The 26,185-nt window shown below is 35.1% G+C and overlaps 1 protein-coding gene across 2 annotated transcripts in view; it reads left to right on the forward strand.

The window, feature by feature from the left end:
• The window catches only part of XPR1 (xenotropic and polytropic retrovirus receptor 1), a 135,044-nt gene that overhangs the window by 91,383 nt on the left and 17,476 nt on the right, over positions 1-26,185 (forward strand). For both annotated transcript variants that reach the window (XR_006785609.1, XM_045838458.1), the window contains exons 8-11: positions 2,650-2,840; positions 3,045-3,224; positions 8,814-8,985; positions 10,122-10,316. Coding sequence is in view for 1 of the 2 variants with exons in the window: in XM_045838458.1 (XP_045694414.1) it covers positions 2,650-2,840; positions 3,045-3,224; positions 8,814-8,985; positions 10,122-10,316 (738 nt within the window). In the remaining variant the exon portion in view is untranslated. The remainder of the gene's footprint in view (positions 1-2,649; positions 2,841-3,044; positions 3,225-8,813; positions 8,986-10,121; positions 10,317-26,185) is intronic.

Raw genomic sequence — 26,185 nt, forward strand, 5'->3', positions numbered from 1 at the left:
AGAGCCCTTCTTGGTCCGATCTTCGTGTTTGTAGGGGAGGCAGGGTAGATGTGGTGAAGCCAGCTGGCTGTTCTTCTTTATCTCCCGGCAGGTGCTTAAAGGATAGCGGTGTTGAGAGGAAACACAGCAGTAGTAATGCGCGTACACACGATTCTTTTTTCACACATTCATGCCAAAAAAGTAGTGTGCAAAAGGTAGTAGTTTATCAGATTTAATAATTTAATAATTTGTCTCAAATTTAAATATGTGTTTCATATATTTACTTTCATGAAAATGAAAAATTACTTGTTTAGATTTTTTAACTTCTGTTATAGATTCCTAATAACCCTAATTTGATACAGTAACAATATACATGTTCCTTTGCAGTCTGTTCGTCAAATAAGAGGTAGAGTACCCCTTTGAAATTATTAATCTGGTCATGTCACTTATATGCAAAATCTTTAATTGGCTTCATACGTAAGAATAAAAGCTTATGTCTTGACAAAGTACTGTGAAGTCCTACCTGACCTGCCCCTGGCTGTCTTTTTACCACTTTATCTCTCATTTATTCCAGTCACAGTGACCTTGGCCTTTTTCCTGTTCCTGGAGCACACCAGGCTCATACCTGTCTTAGGGCCATTTACTTTCCCTTTGCTCAGAGCTCTGTCCTTTCAGAAATTCACAGGATTCAGTCTGTTTTTTTAAGGGAATGCAAATGATCTACAAATATATCCTGAGAGGTCTTCTTGACCATCCTACCTGAAATAGCATGTAACAGCATTCTTTATCTTCTTAGCCTACATTTTTTTCCTTCAAAAACTTGATCACTGTCTGATGTTGTACAGAACAGAAGTTTCCTGAGACCAGTGTTTTGTCTGTTGTTCATTACTTAGTCCCCAGGTCTTAGATTTGTCTAACATATAATAAACACCTAATAAATGTCAAATTAATGAAAAAAATGAAGTTTCCTCGAGTTAAAGGGAAAAATGATATATACAGAATACTCATAATTGACCAAACACTGTTTTAGTCAATATATGTTGTTCACATTTCATCTTCTTAACGAATTTTTAAGAATAGTTAATGCCCCACTTACGAACAAGGAAAGTGAGACTTAGAAAAATTAAATAATTTGCCCTGCTATAGCTAGGATTTGAAATCTGGTTTATTGTGTTTGACCCCAAAACAAAGCTTTCTCTACCCTGTGTTTTTATATTATTAAATGTGCTATGCATTTTAGAGAATACAAAGTTAAATAATAAGTGATTGTTTATATGAAGTAAGTGTATAAGGTAGTACAATGCATAATTAAATATCAAATGAGTGCTACTAACAATAATTTTATAGTGCCCTGGCTGGTGTGGCTCAGTGGATTGAGTGCTGGCCTGGGAACCTGAGTCACTAGTTGGATTCCCAGTCAGGGCACATGCCTGGGTTGTGGGCCAAGTCCCAGTAGGGGGCGCTAAGAGGCAACCACACATTGATGTTTCGTTCCCTCTCTTTCTCCCTCCCTTCCCTTCTCTCTAAAAATAAATAAATAAAATATTTTAAAAATAATAATTTTATAGTTACTTGGAAAAATTGAGAAATTGTCAGCCAAATTGAAATGTTTTGCACATAGTAGGCTCAACATGAAACGTATTAGTTCAGTGAATTAATGAACATATGAGGATCTCTTAATCAGTAGAATTTGAATTGTTGGAAAGAAAGAGCAAGGCCCTTTTATGTACAGGGGACAACACAAGCACATGTGAAATGAGAATTTATTAAAATGATAATAAAGCTCATCAGGAGATAAGAATTAAATGTTTAAGGGGGCTATGAGGTAAGTTTTGGAACAGGGATTTGGAGACCAGGTTCTGAAGAACTTGAGTTGGTAGGCTAAAGTGTTTGAATGTATTGGAGAGCTACAGAATAGTAGTGACACTGGACATTTTATGGGCATATGGGCAATAGAAAGTAGTGGATAAGAGTGTGTGGGCTTAAAGCAAAACTGAGTTAAAATCCTGGCTCTGCTGTGTACTAGCTTATTAGCCCTGAGCAAATTACTTAACCTGTCGGTGCTATAGTTCCCTCATCAATCAAATGGCAGTAATAGTTTTTAACTCACAGAGCCATTGTGAGGATTAGATGAATCTCTGTATTATATGTAAAGATACTGACAATCCTTGGCACGTGGTAAGCATTCTAAGTATTAACTGTTATCTTTTACATCACTTTTTAATTTTCACATTGCCATCATGTGTACTATTTTCTTTAATTTTCACAGCAACTCTGTGAAGTAGGTATTACTCTAGCCAGTCTAATGATGGACAAAGCAAAGCCAAAGAAGTTGTGTCATGGCAGAAATCCCCAGCTGACAGAACTGGTGTTATGGTTCTAAACTGTTTTACCTTGATTCTCTCTGAAATCCAGACACTAATGGAACAATGAACTAACATGCTAATAGTCAAATTTTAGGAAAATTATTTGGTGGGATTTTGCAGAGTGAAATGAAAATGGGAAAGAACCTAGAAGCAAATTTACAGGATCTTAAGATAATCTAGATTTAGGTTTTATTTACTGAAAAAAGTTCGTGTGACAGGGCTGTATCATTGAGAATTGCGAGAAAAGACAATAAAGGAGACATTATGAATATTCTAACTAACCAATTAATTGATATTCTTTCAGCTATATTTAAACTTGAAACAGATAGAAGTATATGGCCCTTGATAAGAATCTATCGGGGTGGCTTTCTTCTGATTGAATTCCTTTTCCTACTGGGCATCAACACGTATGGTTGGAGACAGGCTGGAGTAAATCATGTGCTCATCTTTGAACTTAATCCAAGAAGCAACTTGTCTCATCAGCATCTCTTTGAGGTAATCAAAGCAAGACGTAAGTCCCACAAATAGAGTTTGCATTAGCTATACAGCTGGTTTAGTGGGTACTGAAATCTGTCTTCTGCTTGAAGAGGACTGTAGACTTAATAACTAAACACTTCCTTACCTTTTTTTATTAAAGAGATTCTGAGTAATGGTAAAATAAAAATAATAATTTTTTTTCTCTTTTCTGCCCTTTATCAGATTGCTGGATTCCTTGGGATATTGTGGTGCCTGAGCCTTCTGGCTTGCTTCTTTGCTCCAATTAGTGTCATCCCCACATACGTGTACCCACTCGCCCTTTATGGATTTATGGTTTTCTTTCTTATCAACCCCACCAAAACTTTCTATTATAAATCCCGGTTTTGGCTGCTTAAACTTCTGGTAAGTCCAGACATTTGTGTATCATTGTTGGAATGGTGTGTTGGCTTCCCTCAAGGTGAAACCCAGGCTGCTGCAGTGTGCCGCTCCGGAAGGCATGGTTCACGCTGTAATCCGTGTGAGTGGTGCCAGCTTCAGAGACAGAGAATGCACTGCACCTGATGCCTCACAGCGCAGTGTCTCTGGCAAAAGCACACATGCATTTTTTTCCTCCAAAAATGGAGTATAAAGTGTCCAGATAGTGAAATGATTTTGCAAATTAATAATAATTCATGATTAATTCAGTTACTTCATTATACAGGTTATTCAATCAGCTCTGATAACATGTAGAACTCTATAAGTTTCCTTTTCTTAACAAGTAGTAAAATTTTATTTTTCTGTTTAATTTATGAAAGGTTGGTTCTCTAAAAGCATTAGGAATATTTTGCCAGATCAAGTTTAATTTGAGAAACTGACTTGGATGCTTTATTTATAATAAATTTTATTTCTTCTTCCAGTTTACTTATTTTTAATGATCTCAATGCAGTCTCAGTATTAAGATATAGAACAAAGTATTAGGATATGAAAAATGGTAGCTGTATTTTTTGTGTGTGATAGTGTAAAGTTAACTCTGGGAAAGGATTTCTGCTTACTTCTAAATTAAGCCAGCTCTATATTGAAAATCAATTTGGAATGCTTTCATATAATTATTTCTTAGATTATGACTTATAACTATAACAGAAGAATAAAGATTAGTGATTAAATTGATCATTCTCTATAAAAACTTCCAGAATTCCCACAATTATTATCTATTTTTTTGTTTTATATGCCCCTTATAATTAGCAGATTTTTATTGTTGTTGTTCTTAGCAATAAACTTCCTATATGTAACATTGACTAAATTTTTAAAAATCCGAAGACACAAAACATGGCCTTCCTATTGAAAAACAACATAATTAGCACTTAACAAAAGGCAACTTATGTTTGAATATAGGTGAGTATTTATAGCATTCAGGAAAAGAAAATGGACCAAATCTTGATTTTTTTCCCCACAAAATTGATTGTTTTTTATTTGTATTTTTTGTTTTTTATTTTTCCCACTAGGATTTTTTAAATCACAAATTGAGAACCTCCCTTTTTTCTTCCAATTTCATTAAATACAAATAAATAAAAAGTAAATAATTTCCTTTAAGAAAATAAGGCCTAACCACTAGGCCTAACTTTGGGGTTGGATTCTGAGTATGTAACTTCAATGTACAAGAGTATTTTGATAAGTCATAAGTATACCATTACCTTTAATAGGTTTTATCATTATCTCAAAAACATAATTTTTAGAGGATTTTTTAAGATGAATATTTGAGCCATTTTTATGTTTCTTGAAATCTATACTAAAATCATTTCCAGCTAGGAATTATTAGATCGCCTTTCTTATTTTGAGATTATTAGTCAAATTTATTACTAGATTTTGTAGAGTTTTAAAACTGTTATTATTTGGTTACAAGGAAATAACTTTAAGATTATAAACACCTATTGTTTTCTGCTTCAGTTATTGTGAACTCTCTATATAGTTATTTTGAAATAAAGTTTGAAAGACTCAGAAAACTCAGGTGTTAATATGATTGTATCACTGCAATAACGAAGTAATACAGTTATATGCATTGTATGCTAAGCGAGCATTTCCCCAGTGCATCCTTTTTTGTTTAAATAGTAAGCCATGATTCGTACATGACCAGTTACTCTTATTAGCAGAATGATTCCCCGTTGAGTAGACATTTATCTATGCATCTGCTGTGTGCTCATAAATGAGGACTTGTTGACGGAAGAGGTTGGCAATGCTAATATAACAAGAAATAACAGAATAATAAAATGTGCTATCAGAAGCAGTAAAATACAGAAGGAAGCACTGTGATTTGTTATAACTATAATAATAACTGTAAATAGGAAAATATTTATAGATAATTTTAATAGTAATTGACCTGTCAACTTACTTGAATTCAAATCTCACTGAGAAAACTTACCCTTAGACTTATTTCTAGTAAATTTATAAGAATGTTTCCATCTAGTTATGTTTCTCTGATATAGCTCTTTTTAAAGCCTCATCTTGAAGTAAAACTATATTTCCTTCTTTCTTCTTTAATTTTTTGTCAGAAAAGAACATGTCACTTGTCCATAGTGGTAGGCACTGGGCATCATTTACACCCATAATTAAATCTGAATCGAATTGATATATGCTACTTTCCTCCCCCAAAAAGCTTAAAAATTTTTTTATAGGCAATAGATTTATTTTTATACTAATGTTACATATCACATCAGTACAGTTTTTTGTTGGTGGGTTTTTTTTACATTCATGAAGTCATACATACATCCTCTCTCCAGATCAGTATTTGCTCTAATTGGAAATTCAATTAGGAAGCATAAACAGTGACTCAGATTTTCTGAACAAAAATATCTTATTCTTTTTTTTTAAGATTTTATTTATTTATTTTTAGAGAGGAAAGGGAGAGAGAAAGGAGAGAGAGAGAGAGAGAGAGAGAGAGAGAGAGAGAGAGAGAGAGAGAAACATCAATGTGCGGTTGCTGAGGGCCATGACCTGCAACCTAGGCATGTGCCCTGACTGGGAATCAAACTTGTGATGCCTGGTTCACAGCCCAAGCTCAATCCACTGAGCTACGCCAGGTAGGGCCAAAAATATCTTATTTGTACAGAAGGCTACTTAAAGTTTTTACATTAAAGTACTTTGCTATATAATTTGGGAATTGTTTTTTCCAATATTTTCTTTAATTGTATAGTAAAATTTTTATGTCTCTACTATAAGAATACATGAGAGACATGTTCTCATTTAATAATGTGCTGTTCTGGGCATCCTTTTAATAAACCGTGAAGTTGGAGCTGCTGTTAATCCACATTTTATAAATGAGGAAACCTAGATTTAAAGCAGTTAAATGAGGTTACAGAGTACGTAACAGAGACGAGGCTGGCAGTCTGTACTCTTACACACTACCATTGAACAGCTAGGCCTGGTAATTACTTTATCTACTATGTCTGACTCTGATTGAGTGGATCAAACTAATGAAATATAAAAATCAAATTTGGAAAGAATGTGATTATTCACAAGCCTATAAAAAGTAGAAATTAAAACTTCATTTCCTTAACCACTTATCTGCATTAACTTAGGAGATGTTAGCGTATATCCTTTGTATTAGTTCATTAGTGACTTTCTTTGTGTATATGGGTAAAGCATCAAATATCTAGAACTATCTCTAGCTTTCTTAATAACTATTACTCACTGAATTGTTATAATTTTAATCAAAATCAAAAAGTAGAAGTTGAAGGACCTTAGCTAGAACAAGAAAGGAAGAAGGAAAATTCTCACTCAAAAGGTGGAATTCAGATAAATCTAAGATGAATTTGACTATATAAATGTTAAGGAATTAAGTGGGATCTATTTATTTTCTACCGCCACCCCAACCTTATCTCTGACTGAGCTACTTGCTCCCTTTTTTTATTTCCAGGGTATTTTGTATGTGTATCTGTAATAGCACTTACTACACAGTACTCACATTATTTCTTTAGGTATTTATTTGCCCAGCCAGACTGTGATTTTGCCCAATCATCATTTTGAGGTCTTTGAGAGTAGAGACTATTTTTTAATTTATCTCTACACCTCCACAATCCCTGATGTATAGTAAATACTTAATAAGTCTTTGTTAAATGCATGAATGACTGTAATTATATTATCTTTCATTAGTTTTATTAAACCAACATTTATTACCCCCTTCTTTCTTCCTTTCTTCATCTCTCTTTTGTCCCTTCCTCCCAGTTTCTGTTTTCATGCCACTCCCTTCCTTTTTTCAGTCCCATCCCTCTGTCTCTTAGTTTCTTATTTAATGCATTCTCCTCCTCTTCTGCTCTTATGGAGGCTTTCTGTGTTGGCCAGGTTTTGAGGCTGGGTTTGGCAGACTGTGAGAGTGATGGCAGTATGTCTCATGTTAGTGAGAAATAAAAAATTTGTCCTAGGCTACCAGTTTCACAAAATGACTAGAAGTTGAGTTAGACTTTCTGATCCTTTGGTGTATTCTAAATTATCCTCTTATTTCTGTCTCAAGTCTATTCTACACCCTAGAGTTCCTTAAAATACTGTATAAACTGGTAGCAGAACCTTTTTGTGCATAAATAGCTAACATCTCAAACCCTAAAGTGCCCCCCACCCCCAAAAAGAGTTTGCTGTACCTGGAGCATATGGTAGCAGACAGTATATATAGCTTGTCTCTCTGGCTTGTTGTACAACTTACTGAAAGACTGAGTCAGTGATCAGGAGATCAAGCCATGGACTCAAAACATATCAGCACAAGAATATAATGTCTCAAAGTCTGTATTTTGTCCTGTAGACAGCTGTTTTAACTTCCAAGGTTCCAAGGCAATACCTGTCACAGGATTTGACATCCAGGATTGATTCATAATAAAGCCATTTATCTCCCTGAAATAATAAAGGGAAATATTTAGAGAAAGAATAGAAAAACAAAACAAAACAAAACAGCCAAGTCTGAGAAGAAAAAGCTAGGTCTCAGGCTGAATATGTCTACTAAGTGAATATAGCTAGATGGCAGGAGAGCTACAGATTTATTTTTTCTACTTCGAATTCCTTGTTTTAGGAGTGCATTATCACCTGTACTAGATGGAAAGGGTCCGACAGGGTGAAGATTAAAGCTCCCTTTATCCTGTCTTCACTTCACTCCAGTCCTCTCAAGGCATTCTGCACAAATTGAGGTTATTTCTGGTGATTACATTAGTATCTAATCATGCCTCTCTCTGCAGTTTGTGGATTTCTCCACTTTGCAGTGGTTAACAGGTTTCCATCGAAGAGGTCAGGATAAGTTTGTCGTAGGTCTTTTGTAAAATGGGGATATGAGAAATACCTATTTCATAGAATTGTTACAGTTAGTGGATTATGAGAAATGCATTATGAGAAAAATACACAGCATGGATTAGTGCTCAATACATATAACCTGAATTCATTGTTTTCATTAACAGTAGGGTATGGGCTGATTTTTGTGGTATAATTTCAAGACAAATAAAGTCATCACCATGGCATTAATGAAATGAAAGTGATTTTGGTTAGAGAAGGTACGCTCCAAACCGTGAGATGAACCATCCTTTCCCTTACTACCAATACTTCGTAGGCGAGGGAGTGCCAAGCTTCCATCCCAGCTAAGATGGGAGAATATTTCAGAAATTATCATAACACATGGGTCTCCAGCAAAATTTACCTTAAAGCCTAATGTTAGACATCCTGTCAGCACGTCTACCTTCTGCCACTCTCTGCTTTTGACTTCAGCTCTTCACACTCTCTGCTTTCTGTTTTCTAAGTGTAGCTATTTCTGCCTTTCCCCACCCCCTTTGTTTCCTTTCTTAGTTATGCGTTCAGTGCATTTCCTTTACTACTAATTCTCAACCTAGCCACTGTTGCCAGGTTTCTGTGTTTATGATTGATTCATTGGTTTCCATTTCATCAGCTAAAGTAATCGTGCTGCGTGGTCAAACATAAATTAGAGAAATTTAATATACATTTTCTTGTTTCTTTCTCTGTGTTCCAATTTTTCTTTCTTTCTCCCAGTTTCGAGTATTTACAGCCCCCTTCCATAAGGTAGGCTTTGCTGATTTCTGGCTGGCCGATCAGCTGAACAGCCTGTCAGTCATATTGATGGACCTGGAATATATGATCTGCTTCTACAGTTTTGAGCTCAGATGGGATGAAAGTGGGGGCCTGTTGCCAAATACTTTACCAGGTAGGGTATGAATGTGTATCCACACTACTAAACTGCCGATGCAAACCAAGAAATACTGGGAATGGGAACTGAGACATATAAGAGCACGGTGAAAACTCATCCAGTAATATTACAAACTTAATTAAATGTACTTGGCACTCCTAAAAATCTCTATCTGATATTATTTGTCTCTTAAATTATATGTTATGAATTTAGCCATTTATTTGCCAAGAGATTTACAACTTACACTTAAAGAATTCTAAAAGTAAAATATTCTGGTACATTAGTAGTTATATCACAAATGCTTTAGTGACAGTTGCCTCCCTGTATTGCTTTTTAATGGTCAAAAATACTGATTATTGAGAGTTGTTAGGTCAAGTGCTCTGAGAAAGCCATATGTCTGTTTTTTATCTTACTGGGAACCTTGTTTTTCTGCTGGCTGTTTTTTCCCCACTCGCAGTTTGTACCAGAAGTTCAAGATATAAAGGAACTTTGCCTTAATGACAAAGACCAAATTTAGACAGCTTATGTAACATCCAACTAACAAAAGTTAGTGAAGCCAGTGCCAACACATTTTCATTGATTGCCAGCAGATGACAACTGCATTATAGGTTGATCACGCTATAATACATTCCCAGAATTTGAAGAAAAATTGATTTATCAACTCCATTCTTTTCATTTAAAAATACAAACTGCTCTTCATGTTTTAGAAGGCGGAGTATAGATGCATGAAAAACCTATAGCAGATATATTATAGTGGCTTGGAGTTCATGAAATTGGAGTCATCAGTGACATTTATTTGTAGGCTTTCCAGATGTTTCCGATACAGGGCTAATTGTTTTCCCTTTGACTAATACACTCTTCTTCTAATTTTGTTATGGTTTTACCACGCTGCAGAGAAATGATCCCAGAAGAGATAGTCAGAAACCTGAGATGGCAGATTTGCCCATTAGGTCCTTCCTATGTATTTTACCTTCTCTCCTGGGCTTATTTGCCACTAAAAAGATTAAGAATAAAGTAGGTACAGAGAAGAAAGTGATTCTGAAACCCAGGCTTCTTGATTTTATGGACTTGCTGGTAGTTACAATATATGACTAAATGATGTGAACAAGTTATTTTTTTAAATTGTAAATTTTTCTTCTTTGAAATCTTCACAGAGCGAGAAATTTGCCACAAATACTCATATGGTGTGCGGGCCATTGTTCAGTGCATTCCCGCTTGGCTTCGCTTCATCCAGTGCCTGCGCCGGTACCGAGACACTAAAAGGGCCTTTCCTCATTTAGTTAATGCTGGGAAATACTCGACAACTTTCTTCATGGTGACATTTGCGGCCCTTTACAGCACTCACAAAGGTATTCAATGATTGCCTCTGAAGAGATTTTTCAAAACCCAGATTTTCGCTCCTTAAGTCTGTTTCTAACTCTGCATACTTTTCCACTGAAATTCCAGTCCCCTCAGCTGTACTCGTTTGTTCTTGAACAGCTTTAGTCTCATTCCAATATTTACTGACAGGTACCATTAAAAAGAATCAGAGTCTTCTGGAATAGAAGGATTTGTGATAACATTTAAAATCCTGAATCATGTTTAATGGGTTCAGTCTTTGGATACCTTGGGTTTTCATTTGGTTTTTTAGACTTGTTCATTAATGAGGTTGGGAAATGCTAGGTGAAAAAGAGTCCCTCTGGCAATCATGTATATTTTTAATCGCTTTCCTTTACCAAGTTGTAGGGAGTGTTTCCAGCCCATTTAACTGCAAATTGAGTTCTCTGATCTCTCTAGTTTCTTATCTCCATGACAACCAGTTATTACTTGAGATTGCTCTTATGTTGGGAGGAGAAAAAAGCTTTTAGTTCTGAGCCACATGCAGTCACAGCTTTTGAATTTTTAACCTTTTTTGAAGAACTGTCTATCAAAGATCTCACTTCCTTTTACTAAAATGCATCCTTTGTCTATTTAAATCAGTATCAGCCCACACCTTAGAGCCTGCGCTCTCATCAGTGGGCTATAAAGAAATGCTACTAATTGAAATTATTACCATTCTTTTCAAATACTTTGGTAAATTTTGTTGGTAATTTTTTTTTGGAGACACTGTATTTTAATAGCCTTAGTGTTCTAGAACTGCCACTTACCTCAAGTATATCTAATGGTCATGAAAGATTAGGGAGGTGGTTTCTTCGTAAGGCTTGCGATTTGGTCTCCAGAACATTGTAACACATTTCCATTTTTTGCAGTAGATTATGTGATCACAGTAATATTGATAATGCAGCCAATAATCCTACCACTAAGTAGGCACTTTTGTTAGATAAGCATTTAACTAAGTACCTAAGTGAAGAAAGCACATCCTCAAAATTCTTATAATTTTAAGTCTTGATGAGGAATGTTGTTACTCAGCTGGGCATGCATCATGATTTGGTTATTACTAGAGAATTTGTGAATTAGGCAACTGATTTGATCCATGGAACCAGATGGCTCAAGAACCTTTTACTTTTCTCCCATTTTGGATAAAAGTAAGTACTGTTTTTTGGTAGAAATTTAGGGCTCATCTTCAACTATTGACACCATCGATTAAGAAGTTGAAATCTGAATTCCTCAAATCTGCAAACACTCCAATTTAAAAACCTAAGGCTTGAAGCAGTGGTTTGGACACTATTGTAGTTTCAGACTTTTTTTGCTCATATACCCCTTCAAAGAATTTTTTTTTTAAGTCTTTTTTTTAATATTTTATTTATTTATTTTTAGGGAGGGAAGGGAGGGAGTGGGAGAGAGAAAGAGAGAGAGAGAGAGAGAAATCAATGTGCGGTTGCTGGGGGTTATGGCCTGCAACCCAGGAATGTACCCTGGCTGGGAATCGAACCTGGGACACTTTGGTTCCCAGCCCGCGCTCAATCCACTGAGCTACGCCAGCCAGTCAAAGAATTTTTTAAACTATAATTTTACTATTTTAAACCACTGTTATTTAAATCATTAATTCTTGGACATTTTTAAGTTTACACCTGAAATTTTGCATCTTAAGTTTAAACTACAAATATGTAGTTTCCATTATACTTTAAATGTTCACATTTTAAAACAAAACTGCTAAATGTTTTACTAAATGTTTCCAAGTAATCTAAATATAAAAGTATGATACTCACCATGATTTATTTTTTAAATGAAGCTATTCTTTTAATAGTTAATGAAATTTACATCTATTTCCCACTCAACTTTACTTTAAATTATTAATTTCCTATTCTAGGAAGTGCTATGAGATTCAATTTTTTCTTTCTCTCTTGTAATTATCATTACCCTGATTATTATCTGTAGTTGATCAAAATAATATTATAGCCCTGGCTGGTATAGCTCAGTGGATTGAGTGCAGGCCTGCAAATGAAAGGGTCGCCGGTTCGATTCCCAGTCTAGGGCACATGTCTGGGTTGTGGGCCAGGTCCCCAGTGGGGGGGTGTGAGGGGGACAACCACACATTGATGTCTCTCTCCCTCTCTTTCTCCTTCTTTTCCCCTCTCTCTTAAAGAAAATCTTTAAAAAAATTAATATACTACAAATTTTAATAATTATTACACATCTCTTAATGAAATAAATTTATATAACTTGCTAATATTGTATTTTTCAGTTTTTACATAAGTTAACTCTGAGAAACTTTGTTAACTTTGCTATATAGATGAGAATCGAAGTTCTGTTGTTTCAGTATCACTCCATTTTTGGGGGACAAGTCCTGAGTTTTGTGACCAAAAAAATTGCATAGTAGTTTATCATCAATAATTATTTCTAGTGATCTGTCAAGATTTTTTGTTGAAAATAAACTGAATGAAGTAAAGAATTGAACATAAACTGAGTGAAAAAGGATTTGTTAACTAGTCGCTAGAGCCATTCACTTTCTGTTTCTGGACAGTATAGCAAAAAGCTTGTGTGGGATCAGTATGGTACTTGATTTTAGAGGCTCCTTGATTAGCCAGACATACTCGAGAAACAATCAGGGAAATCAAAATACTGTTAATTTTAGTAATGTTTACCAATGCAGTGTTTTTTGATGAAATGCTTTTACCCTGTCACATTCTTTAAATGTATTTTTTTGGGGAGGGGGGACATCTTGGGGCTGCAGGTAATACTCATTCAATTTATAGAGAATATCTGCCATATACCCTAATTAGAAAACCAGTCGGCCATATTAGAAAAAGTTTTTATTTAAATTAATGTATTTAGATACACTCCTGTATAAACACCTCACTTCTTAATTCTAAATTAGGGGCATAAGGGAGTAGGTAAGTGGGTGCAGAGAGAGCAAGCATCATTCAGTAAGTATTATTGAGAATATTCTATGAATCAGGCTCTGCTGGGCACTAAGAATAGAGCAACAAACAAAACATGATTCTTATCCTTAATAATTTATACTCTATTAGGGGAAATAATCAAGTTAAAAAGGATTAATTCATTATACAACAGTTCGACTATACTTAAAACTTCTGAACCGTACACCTAGAAATGGTTAAGGTGGTAAATTTTATACTTATGTATTTTTTACCATGATAATAACTTTTAAAAAGACATTGAAATAAAGAGTAAAGAGATAAGTAAAGTACCAGAAACACCTACATACAGCACAAGTCCCTAACACAGCCTCGAGGCCTCTCAGGATGGGGGTACAGAGAAGACATCCCAGAGGTTGAGCTGTTTATATTGAGTTAAGGAGGGTTCCAGTTATCCCATTAGGTGTTTTGCCCAGGGCAGTGTAATTTGTGAGTGGTGGAAGTGTTAACCGTTTCCCAGTTCTGTTGTCTTCAGCCTAGGGCTGTTTTTATTTCTCCCCAAAGCCACACCTTTAAAATGTAAATAATAATATCTGTTCCATTTACTTCACAATTTGTAAGGATTAAATAAGGTAATGTACCTGAAATCACCTTATGTACTCTAACTGAACTACATAATTGGAATTTATCATTAAGTGAAATATAATTCTCTTTGCTATATAGAGCTGGTATATGTATTTGGAAAAGCCTTTGTAAGAGAAACCCTTTTGATCACCTGGCAGGGGGCCGGGGGGCTTGTATAGGGCAAGTATCAATTAGAAATATGTTTGACTTTTTGTTCAAATAACACATGTTTACTCACTGAACTTGATTTACACACCCACGGTAAAAATATTTTTGAAGCAAGCATTTTTTAGACAGACCATTGGGTATATAGCTTAACCATATCCCTAAATTTAAAGAAAAACACTTTTCATAATGCTGCATGTTAAGTATTCATATCACTTTTTTTGTTATTGTTTTGTTTTACCAAAAAAGCTAGAACAGAGGGGGCAGAAATTGAAAAGACAACTCAGAGTGATGACAGAAAATTTGATATTGAGTGATTATCAAAAGTATTACTCGATTTCTGTTGCTTTCTTGGGCAGTATTCCAAGAGAAAAGGCATCAGAAAACATACTTTCAAAATAATCATTGGCCAAAAGAATAGAATCTGTATGGTTAATGAGGCACATCTTTTCCTATGGAGTGTGGATGTACTATTATGGCAAAGGGTAAGTTTTATGAGGGAAGAAGTGTAGAAGATGGAGAAGTAGTAACCTTGTTCAAATTCAGGGATCTGAGTCTTTTCAGAGCACTAGCCTGCAAGAGTTATCATAGTAATAGCATTATCGGGGGTTAGGCATTTTTAAGATTTTTTTTCTCAAAGTTATCTCTTATGTTATCTGCATACTTTGTAAAAATGGAGGCACAAGAGTTAACTCTGTACCTAGAGTCATTTTTTTAACAATTAGGGAGGTAGCTTAGGCCCATTTTAAGGAGACTATGATAATATGGCAGATAGCCCTCACTTGTTGCCATAAGAAGGAAACATATTTTAAACATTTCAGTATATTTTCTTTTCCGTCATTGATTTTAGAAACAAAGGAATGCATTTAGCAGCCAATCTCCATATTTTAAGAATTCACATCATCACAAGCTTAAATTTGATGCCAAATCCTTCAGGTTTTTTGTTAGAATTGGGATTAGAAGAGACAGGAAAGTGTTTTAAATGGTTTTTGTGTGTCCTTGAGGTTTCTTGGCTTTGGCAAGGAAAATCCTGTGGGAGGTACCGTAATAGAAAAAGCCATTGTGTGGTCACTTCTACTGCATTGATGGGGAGAAAGCACTTCATTAGGTTTTCTGTTTTTCATTTACAGTTTGTAACATTCTAAAACATTCACGCATTCCCAGTGTATTTTACTCTCTGCTGTTCTCCAAATATATAAAATAATAAACTTCTTTTTAAAATGCTTCATATTTTACTTTAAACTTTATTGTTTTCTGCTCTTAGACTTTTAAAGACACTTGGGGAAAAAAGAGGTTTTCTGCTGACTTAAAAGCTGAGTTCATTTATGTTTACTTGTTGTTTTCCACCCTTCTAGGGTCCCTTCTAGTTTAACATTCTGGAAGGGGCGCCGTGCCCCTAATGAGGATTCCTGCGCAGTAGCTCAGTGCCTTCAGTGCACACAGTCGCTCCATTGTCGTGAGTGAGCACACAGAGTCCTGCAGTTCTTCCTCTCTGGGGGCAGCCAGTTTGCTACCCTGTTTCTACCCTGAATAGTAGGCTGCTATGCCTGAGTTTCCAAATTTTAGTCTTGTTGTACTATAATAGAAACAGTATTTTTTTTAAAAAAACTCTCCAGGGAAACTTTTGTCCTTTTTTTATCCTTTTTTTATAAAGACATACACAAAAAAATTTTTAAGTCATTTGGATAAATGTTTTTATTTTTGGCTTACTTATTGAAAGTAGCTCAAATCCTTAACCCTTTTGAAATTTGATATTCTGTTGTAATTTCTTTAGTTTAATACAGAGAGGAAATGGATTATTTTAGAATTTGTCATTTCTCAATATTAGCTTAAATCTTGCGGATGCCATAAAATCAATTGTTTGATATCATCTACTTCTGATTATTAATTTGAATTTAAGAAGTATTTCTTGAGTAGCTTTTCTCTACTTGGCATTGTGCTAATTAAAATACTACACTAGCCTTGGCTGGTGTGGCTCAGTGGATTGAGCGCCAGCCTGCAAACCAAAGGGTCGCTGGTTCGATTCCCAGTTGGGGTGCATGCCTGGGTTTCATGCCTGGGTTGTGGGCCAGGTCCCCAGTGTGGGGTGTGCAGGAGGCAGCTACACATTGATGTTACTCTTCCTCTGTTTCTCCCTCCCTTCCCCTCGCTCTAAAAATAAAGTAAAATCTTAATAAAATAAAATACTACACTAACAATCCCATTATATTTTACCTTAAATTGCTTTAAAAATAGAGCTTTGAATAATAACATAAATTTACTTTGTATCTTCTCTTGTGCTCCCTTTTTCCCTTATCCATGGCAATGACTAATATGTTCCCCATTTAATAATTTTGTCATTTCAAGAGTGCTATAAAAGTGGTATCATATAGTCCTGTAACTATCTGAGATCTGCTGTTTTTTAACTCAGCATAATTCTCTGGAGACTCATCTGGGCTTTTTGCTTGAATTAATAGTTTGTTCCTTCTTATTGCTGAGTGGTATTTCATCATATGGGTGCCTCATAGTTTAACCATTCACTGACTGAATGACAGTGGTGTTCCCAATTTCAGGCTGTTGTGAATAGAGCTGCTATATACATTCATGTACCGGGTTTTGGTGAACATAAATTGTCATGTCTCTGTGATAAATGCCCAAGAGTGTAATTTCTGGGTAATGTATTAGCTGCATTTTAGTTTTTTAAGAACTACTAAACTATTTTCAGAATGGCTGTACCATTTTATATTCTCATCAATAACGATGAGAATATAAAGTGATCTAGTTTCTTCCCAACATTTTATGACATCACTTTTTTTTTTAATCCTCACGCAAGGATATGTTTATTGATTGGAGAGAGAGAGAAAAGGGCTAGGGGGTCAGAGAGAGAGAGAGAGAAACAATTGATGTGAGAAACATCCATCAGTTGTGTCCCATATACACCCTAAACAGGGATGGAACCCACAACCTAGGTATGTGCCCTGACCTGGAGTCCAGTCTGCAACCTTTTGGTGTTTGGGATGATGCTCCAACCCACTGAACTACCCGGCCAGGGTGATATCACTGTTTTTTATTTAAGCCATCGTGATGGGTGTGTTGCAATATCTTATTGTGGTTTTAATTTTGTTGAACCTTTTTTCAAATGCTTATTTGCCATCTGTATATCCTCTTCAGTGAAATATCTGTGTCTCTTGCCCATTTTCTAATTGGATGATATTTTTTTTATTATTGAGTTTTTATAGTTCTTCATATGTTTTAGATACTAGCCCTTTATTAAATAATGTTTACTAATATTTTCTCCCAGTCTTTTTAAAAAAATAATTAATTGCCTTGATTTTTTAGTAGTTTTAGATTTATAGAATAATTGAGCAGCTAGTACATAGAGTTTCATGTACCCGCCCCACCCCACTCCTACCCACCCCATTTTTGCACACAGTTTCCCCTGTTATTAACATCTTTCATTAGTGTGGTATATTTGTTACATTTAATAACCAATATTGAAGATTATTATTAGCTATAGCCCCTAGTTTACATTAAGACCCACTCTTTGTGTTATCCAGTTCTATGGGTTTTACAAACTCATGATGACATGTATCCAGCATTACAGTTTCATATGGAAGAGTTTTATTATCCTAAAAACCTCCTGTGCTTCACCTGTGTGCTCTTCTCTTTCCTCCCCCTGAGCAACCACTGATCTTTTTACTATCTCCGTGGATTTGCCTTTTCCAAAATGTCATGTGGTTGGAACCATACGGGATGTAACCTTTTCAGACTGTCTTCTTTCACTTAGGAATAGACATCTAAGGTTCTTCCAATGTCTTTTTGTACTTGATAGCTCATTTCTTTTTATTGCTGAATAATATTCCATTGTATGGGTACATTGGTCTGTTCATCCATTCACCTGCTAGTGGATATCTTCGTTGCTTCCATTTTTTGGTAATTATTAATAAATCTCCTGTAAATGTCTATGTGCCAATTTTGTGTGGTCATGACTTTCCAACTCAACCTGGGAGTGCTGTTGGTAGATGTTACAGTGAGACTGTGTTTCACTTTGTAAGGAACTGCCAGGCTGTTTCCCAGATTGGCTACCAGCAGTGAATGAGAGTTCCTGTTGCTTCGGTATTGTCAGCTTTTTGGATGTTAGCCACTTGACTAGGTGTGTAATGGTATCTCATTGCTGTTTTAATTTGCAATTCCCTAATACATATGGCATTGAGCATCTTTTCATATGATTATTTGCTCTCTGTTATACGCCTTTAATAAGTTGTCTGTTCAAATCTCTTGACAATTTTTATTTGAGTTTTTTGTTTTATTAGTGTTGTTTTAGGAGTCCTTTGTGTATTTTGGATACAAGTCATTGGTTAATATTTGTGACTCTTTTCTCCCAGTCTGCAGCTTTTCTTTTCATCCTTTTAACATGGTCTTTCACAAAGCAAAAGTTTTTAATTTTGGTGAAGTCAAGTTCATCAGTTTCTCCTTTTGAGGATCATGCCTTTGGTTTCAAATCTAAGAATTCTTTGCCTAGCCCTAGGTCCTATAGGTTTTCTGGGGGAGGGGTGGCGTTCTTAAGAGTTTTATAGTTTTATGTCTTACATTTAAATTTGTGGTCTGTTTTGAGTTAATTTTTGTGTATGGTGTGAGACAGGTTGAAGCACATTTTTGCCTGTGGATGTCCAATTGCTCCAGTACCTTTTGTTGAAAGGGCTGTCGTTCCTCTATTAAAATGCTTTTGTGCCTTTGTCAACAATCATATTTGTGTGGGTCTGTTTCTGGACCCTCTTCAGTTCCTTTGATCTGTATATCTATACCTCACCAATTCCACACAATGTCTATTACTGTAGCTATATAATAAGTCTCAAAATTGGGTAGATTCATTCCTCCAACTTCATTCCTCTTTTTCAAGATTGTTTTGACTATTTTAGTTCTTTTTTCCTTTATATATACATTTACAATAATACTATCTATATTTACAAAATGTCTTCCCACACTTTTAATAAGAATTGTATTAAACCTATGTATTAGTTTGGGGGAAATTGACATTTTTACTGTGTTGAGTTTTCCAACCCATGAACATGTTACCTCTCTACATTTATGATGGGGGACTCCCCTAAAAAATCAGAACTGTCTTCTGGGAGGCAGGCCCCTTGTAGTGCAGGCTTCCCCTGCTAGGCAAATGTTCTCGTGATCCATCTGTATCAGTGTACCAGCTGGTGTGGTTGTGAGAGGCTCGTTTGGCTTCAGGGGAATTTTTTTTTTAAGACTCAACATATTTGCCCATTTCATATGAGTGATTGACAGGTGCACCTGCCCACACTGCACTGAGTGTTCAGCAGCTTTTGACCAAAATGGACATTTCTCCACGCCCCACCCTCCATATTCACCTGATCTCGCCCCAAGTGGCTTTCGTTTGTTTCCCCTAATGAAAAAAGTCCCCAATGGGAAATGTTCTGCCATTGTGGAAGAGGTGAAACAAAAAAATGGCAGAAGCACTTCAATGACTTCAAAAACTGTTTTTGAGCAGTGGAAAAAACATCTCTGTAAGTATATTGCATCAATCTTTGAAGGTGACCGAAGTTTAAACATGAAAGAATAAGTACACAGTTTTTTTATAAATAAATTACAAGTATTTGGGGGGGCCCCCACTGTATTTAGATCTTCCAGTTTTTCATCAACATTTTGTGTTTTTCAGTGTACAAGTATTTTACGTATTTTTGAGCGATTGTCAAGTATGGTATTACATTGTTAAATGTTAGTGCCCGTGTGTTCGTTACTAGAAAATACCATTGATTTTAGTATGTCTGTCTTATTTCCTGTGACCATGCTGAACTCATTCATTCTCAGAGTTTTTTGTTTTGTTTGGGGGGATTATCTACATAGACAATCATGTCATCTACAAATGGGCAGTTTCAGGTCTCTCTTTCTAATCTCTGTGCCTTCTACTTTCTTTCTTTACCTTATTGTGCTGGCTCAGGCTGCCAGAACTGTCTTTGAAAGCAGGTATCCTGGCCTTATTTTCAGTCTTAGGGGAAAGCATTCAGTTTTTCATTATTAAGTATAATAAATAAAGTTTCTCGGCTAATGCTATAGGTTTTCTGGTTAAGGAAGTTTTATCACATTGGGAGAAGTTCTCCTCTATTCCTGTTTTTCTGAGAGTTTTTTTTATATCATGAATGAATGTTGAATTGTTTTCAAATGCTTTTTCTAGATCTTTTGATGTGATCCTGTGACTTTTCTCTGAGTTTTAGCCCATTACTTTGGTGAGTTATATTACTGACTTTTTGAATATTGAGCTAGCCATACAGCTCTGAAATAAATACCACTTGGTCATGGTATATGATTATTTTTTGCTTCTATCTTGTTAAGGATTCTATTTGCTTATATCTTGTTAGGGATTTTTGTGTATTCATGGGGGATATTGGTCTGAAGGGGCTTGTCTTATTTTGGCGGTTCAACCACTGTCTACATATACATGGCTCCCAAATCTGCATCTCAAGCTTATTTTGCTTTTCAGTTATTTTCTTAGACATTCTCCATCTTGATATCTCATAAGTACCTCACAGTCAACATGTTCAAAACAACTCATTTTTTCCCTCAGCTTTTTTCAGGGAAATTTTTTTTCCCTGAGATGTTTTTCATCGCAGTTTATGACACTCTTCCACTCAGTTAAAAATGAAGAATTACCCTTTTATTTTATTACCATTTTATTAAATGACTCTACCCTTTCTCTCACCTCCACAATTCAATTCCTGCTCACTTGAGTTCTCAGATGGTTCTCACGTTTTGCCTGACGTCTCTGTCCCTTGTACCTCATTCAGCTCTGGTCCTCATTATTTCTCCTCGGGCTACGGAGAGAGGCTTCTGATTAGTACTGCTTCCGGAGTTTACTTTTCAAATTCCTGTCTCCTCTGATACCTGCCACTGACTGCATTACTCAGTAATACAGCTTACTAACCTCAAGCAACCGCCGAGCACTCGAAGTGTGCCTAGTCTAAACCAAGGTGTGCTGTGTGAAGTACAACTGGATTTTGAATATGTAGTATATAAAAAAAGAGTGTAAAGATCTTATTAATAATTTCATATTGAATAAATGTTAAAATAGCATTTTAGATAAATAAAATATTAATTTTACCTGGTTTTAGTATTTAAAATATGTTTACTGGAAAATGTAATATTACATATGTAACTCTTCCTTCAGCTTTTCATGTGGCTTGTTCCTCCTTATTACCCAGGTATCAACTTAGAGACCTTTTCTACATGACCACTATCTAAAGGGCTTTTTCCAGTTCTCGTCGTATCACCGTGTTTTGTGTTCTTCATAGTACTTTTCACACTGTCTGAAGTCATCTTGTTTATTTGTGTATGTGGTAGTTATCTAAGAAAATTTCATTGGGGCAGGAAATATCTGGTATAGAGTAGGTGTTCGTTTACTGAATGAATGGTTTCTACTCTGTTTAATGTGGCTCTCTCAGCCTGGTAAACTTGCTTAACTGAAGTTTTAACCTACAAGACATGGCTCAAGCAGCACCTCCTGCAGGAAGCCTCCCCTGATTGTTCCCCAGAAGCCTGGTTTATTGACTACTCCTCTGAGCACAATTCTACAATTGCACTTACACATTGTTTATATTTACTTCTTATCTCTCCTCTTTTATACTTGGTCCTTAATAATTTTTCAGTACATCCCCATTCTCTAAAGCATACCTGGTTACCCAGTGGACATTCAGCGTATATTTGTTTAATCAAGAAGTAAACAAATTATTTTGGAGTTAATCTTAAGTATTTTAACTATATAATGTATACAGCTTATAGGTAGGCACTCAGTAAATATTTGTTGAATAGATGAATTCCTATTTACTGTTTTTCTTTTTCACTATGAAACAATATAGCAACATTAAGGCTTGTTTAAATTATTTATTAAATATTACCACTCTAATAGCAACTATTTTTCTTAGCCCATTTTCTTTTTAATTATACAAGTAAAACATAGATATGTATATATCACTGGAAAAATAAGATTCAAATAATATAGAAGTACATAAAATTTAAAGTCCCATTAATAATCTTATTTCTCTCAGGAGCTATAATCACTTCTGTCTTTTTCTATAAACATGATTTTATATACAGCGTGAAATAATATGTATGTAGTTTTAAATTATATTTTTATATGCCTGAGAAATGTTTCTGATGTTATTACTTTATAGTTTTATGGAACTGTTTGGGTTTTTTTTTTCTTTCTCTTTTTTTTGAGTTGAGTTGGACTTTGAGAAACAATGCTGTGTAACACAAAAATATTCCTTGGATAAAGGTTCCTGTTTCTAGCTTCCTCATTTATCCTTAGGTCTCATGATTTCCATTTTTGTCTCAATCATTTTGAGGTTAGAATTTCCTATAATCACCAAGTTGGAAAGAGACAGAGTCTGGATTTAAACCCAGGTCTTCTAAGTTCAAACCAGTTCTTTTTCCACTTACTATCTCTCTAACCTTCAGCTTTCTTAACTGTAAAACAGGAATGATAATGCCTGTCTTGCCTGCCCTGAGGATGAACATGGTAGTCACCTGAGAAGGAGAGTCAATACATGGGACCTCACATGTTAACTAAGATCCACTAACGGTCAGGGAAATACCTATATCCATTAATTTTCAGAAGCCATATTAATCTCTTAATTCAGTGGTTTGATTTTTTTTAGGTCATAGGAATAGAACTAGGATTTGCTAGATGCCAAACCCATACAGTTTACCTGTATATCTTTGGGCTTTGGAAATGATGTCCAGTCTGTGGCTTGGTTTCTTATGTAATTTCAAGTTACAGCTAGTAAATTATGACCAGAGTAGGAAGGTTTGGGTTGAAAAGAAGACTATTCACTTTTTCTTCACACGTTGCCACTTTTTTCCATTTTAAAATGTCCTCCCTGAAATATGGTTCAGAGTGACTTCCATGTGTAATTTTTCTGGTTTCTTTCTTAGCACTTTTCCTGGCATGTTATTTTGCTTTATCCTTCCTATGATGGCTATGGGTACAAAACTCTAAGAACCTTATTTTTATTTGTTCTGTATTCAGTAGATGCCATCACCATAAATATGTCCAGCATGAATTATGCTTCTAACATGGCAGGTATGTAATAGAAGCTTAGGGGTAGAATAGCAATGACTTGATTTTCTGTGATTCTGAACATCATTAAAGTAGGCTACCAGAGTTAGCCAAGAGAGAATTAAATATAATTGCTTGCCTAAAGTGATAATATTTTTCTAGCACATGTACTGCATATCAATGAAGGCAGATGATTTCAGGGGGAAGCAGTCCTCATTTGGGAGATGGAAAAGATCAAATAAGGGTAATAATTAAAAAGAGACCCAAATGTAGCATATGTAGACCAGGTGTATGCTGATCATTGTTTGAAGACGTCCACGAGATAAAACACTACTTATTCCAAAATATTCTGTAAAAATATTTAGTTTTCTAAAAGTCAGTAAGTCCTTGTGTATGTGTCATGGAAATTTTATAGAAATAATATGACCTTAGAAAGAAGGGAGTCACTTGACCCATTGTACCATTTTAAGAATTTTACTCTAAGGAGAGGATTTGTATTTAAAATCTAAGACAAATAAAATTAGCACATTGCTTATAGCTTTATTTTTAATTCTTTTTTTTACTCCCCCGACCAAAAAATCTTTTATACAGTAATTTGAACTCAATGATTTCAGTAATTAGGAAAGAAAAATTAGCTGTCAAGGAATAAGGCGATATTACCTGTTATCTTTTGCTTAATTTATCTTTAACTGTATTCTCATTTCATTACTTTTTCTTGCAAACAGAATAATGGCTTATTGTTGTGTAAAGTTAAGCATTAAATTTATAAAGAGTGGCACATATAATCTACAGCTAAGTCACTTGTCTTCATCTCTTTGTGTTGATCTTGTTTTGGAAATAAGAAAATTGTGTGTATTTTGTTAAGTTGCTAATTTGCTTTATTCTTTGCAAACCATAGTAGATGAGTTATAGGATTTTTTTAACGCAACTATGATGCTTATAATTGAACTATATCAGAATGAAATAAACATATTTCAGAACACATCCAACTAAATGTAGATAAGAAATGTTTTGTTAGGCCTTTTAAGTTGATGATTCATATGGCACAGTGTTATATTATAAATATTCAACACAATTTGCTTGTTTTCTTGTTATCCTCATGTGAAGGTATGTTTATTGATTTGAGAGAGAGTTACATTGATGTGAGAGAGAAACATGGATCAGTTGCCTCCTGGGGGTCAAATCCACAACCTGGGTATGTGCCCTTTGGGTATATGGGATGACATTCCAACCAACTGAGCCATCTGGCTAGGGCCAGCCCAATTTGCTTTTGATGAAAAAGTTTTTGTGGAAGTAATTTAAACTTCAAAATGTACTTGCATTCAAACTTCACTGCTCATTAGAATCACTTGTGGACTGTTTTAAAAATATTTGTTTCTGTTCCCTATCACTGACTTTCCAGGACAAGAAGCTGAACAGTAGTGTACTGGTTTATGTTTAACACACCAGTGCTTGGGTGGGAGTGCTGAAAGGGAGCACTGAATTGCAGTGCTTGCAGACTTCCGAGGTGTGAATACTTCCACCATGGCTGGTTTCAAGCTATTAAGATGATAACATTGAATGTTGGGAAAAAGTGGTAACATTGTCTAGTGTTTCCATCATATAGATACATAACCTATAAGAATAATTATAGCAAAATTTAGTAAAATAATTAGGAAGTGATGAATTTTGAGTTTTTATGTTTGTTTTAATAACTGTAAGTTTATATAATTTAATTTTTAATAATGACTGTGTTTAACAACCAGCTCACAGATTTCTGAAAATTTAACCATCGGCTCTCATGAGCTAGGACAAACTGACTTACACAACACTGGAGGGCTGCGATTTTTTTTTACCAACTAATTCTGATGCAAGCAACCTGCCAACCATTTATTTTTCTAAAATACAGACCTGATCCTAAGGCCCAAGAAGGTGTTCCACTGTCAGACACAAAATGTCTTTTCCACCTCATTTCAACTCATACGCATTCCCTTCGCCTTCTGTATTTCACCCGTGCTAGATTCAGATGGCCTGCAGCTTCTCACGTACTTCTTGCACTTTCCCACCCTCATGCCTTTTCATTATCCTCCTTCAACCTTGAATGGCCTTGACTCATCTGCCTGACTTTTGCAGCACTATTTATTTATCCTTCTAGAAATAACTCAAATGCTACTTCCTCTTATTTCCTATTGTTGGAAGCATTCCAATTCTCCTTGATGTTCTCATAGTCTTTTGTTTATAATTCATTTTGAGTTCAAATTTATCATCAGTAACAAATGTTGTTTCACTTACTAGATTATAAATGGCCAAAGGGTGCCTTTGAATCATACTGTACTTAACACTTTAATACCTGAAAATGATTAATAACACTTGTTTGTTTTAATAGAAAGCGTTGTAGATAATGCATGATACATCATTTACTTTCTATGCCTTTGAGAAATTAACCAACATTTAAACTTTCTTTGAATTAGATGTTTTGTATCTTTTTTCCCTGTTGATTAAGGACCATATTAGTAGTTATATACCTATATCTTGCACCTAGAGAACATGAATAATATGATGGCTCTCGAACTTAACAAAGAATTTCATTAGAGAATGTATGAAGCACTTAAGTTGGGGAGAAAGGACTAAATTGTATAAGTACATTTGCAAATTATTTCTATTATTCTGATAAAGCATACTTTATATTCTCAGTAAAAGCCAAAAGTCACTTTATAATGTTCCAAGCATAAAGTCACATTGGGCTTTTGTATCACTAACCTCTGTAAGAAGCAAAATATCATGCTTTGCTTTGCGGTTTGAGAGAAATTTGCTTTTATACATGTCCTTAAGGGTAAATTTCTGGTATTTTATTTAGAAAATTATCTGATTGCCATCACAATAAGTACTGACAAGAGCTGAGTGTATGAAGGAAATGTTCTAAGGTGAAAACAATCCAGCAATGTTTTGAAGCAAAGGCAGTGCATTCCTTGTTAGTGGTGTTCCATGTTTTTCATTTTTGACCCTAAGCCGCCACCTGATGGCAGAAATTAAAATGACATCTTTCGTAATATTAAAAACCTGCACTGCAATTATTTGGATTTTTGTGTATTCAGCAAGAGCCTCCAAAACTCCAAGTGCACATTTGTACAAATTTTATGAGTTTGTCGAC

The sequence above is a fragment of the Phyllostomus hastatus genome, unplaced genomic scaffold (assembly GCF_019186645.2).
Source record: "Phyllostomus hastatus isolate PE091 unplaced genomic scaffold, TTU_PhHast_1.1 phas_contig_283, whole genome shotgun sequence".
NCBI lineage: Eukaryota > Metazoa > Chordata > Mammalia > Chiroptera > Phyllostomidae > Phyllostomus > Phyllostomus hastatus.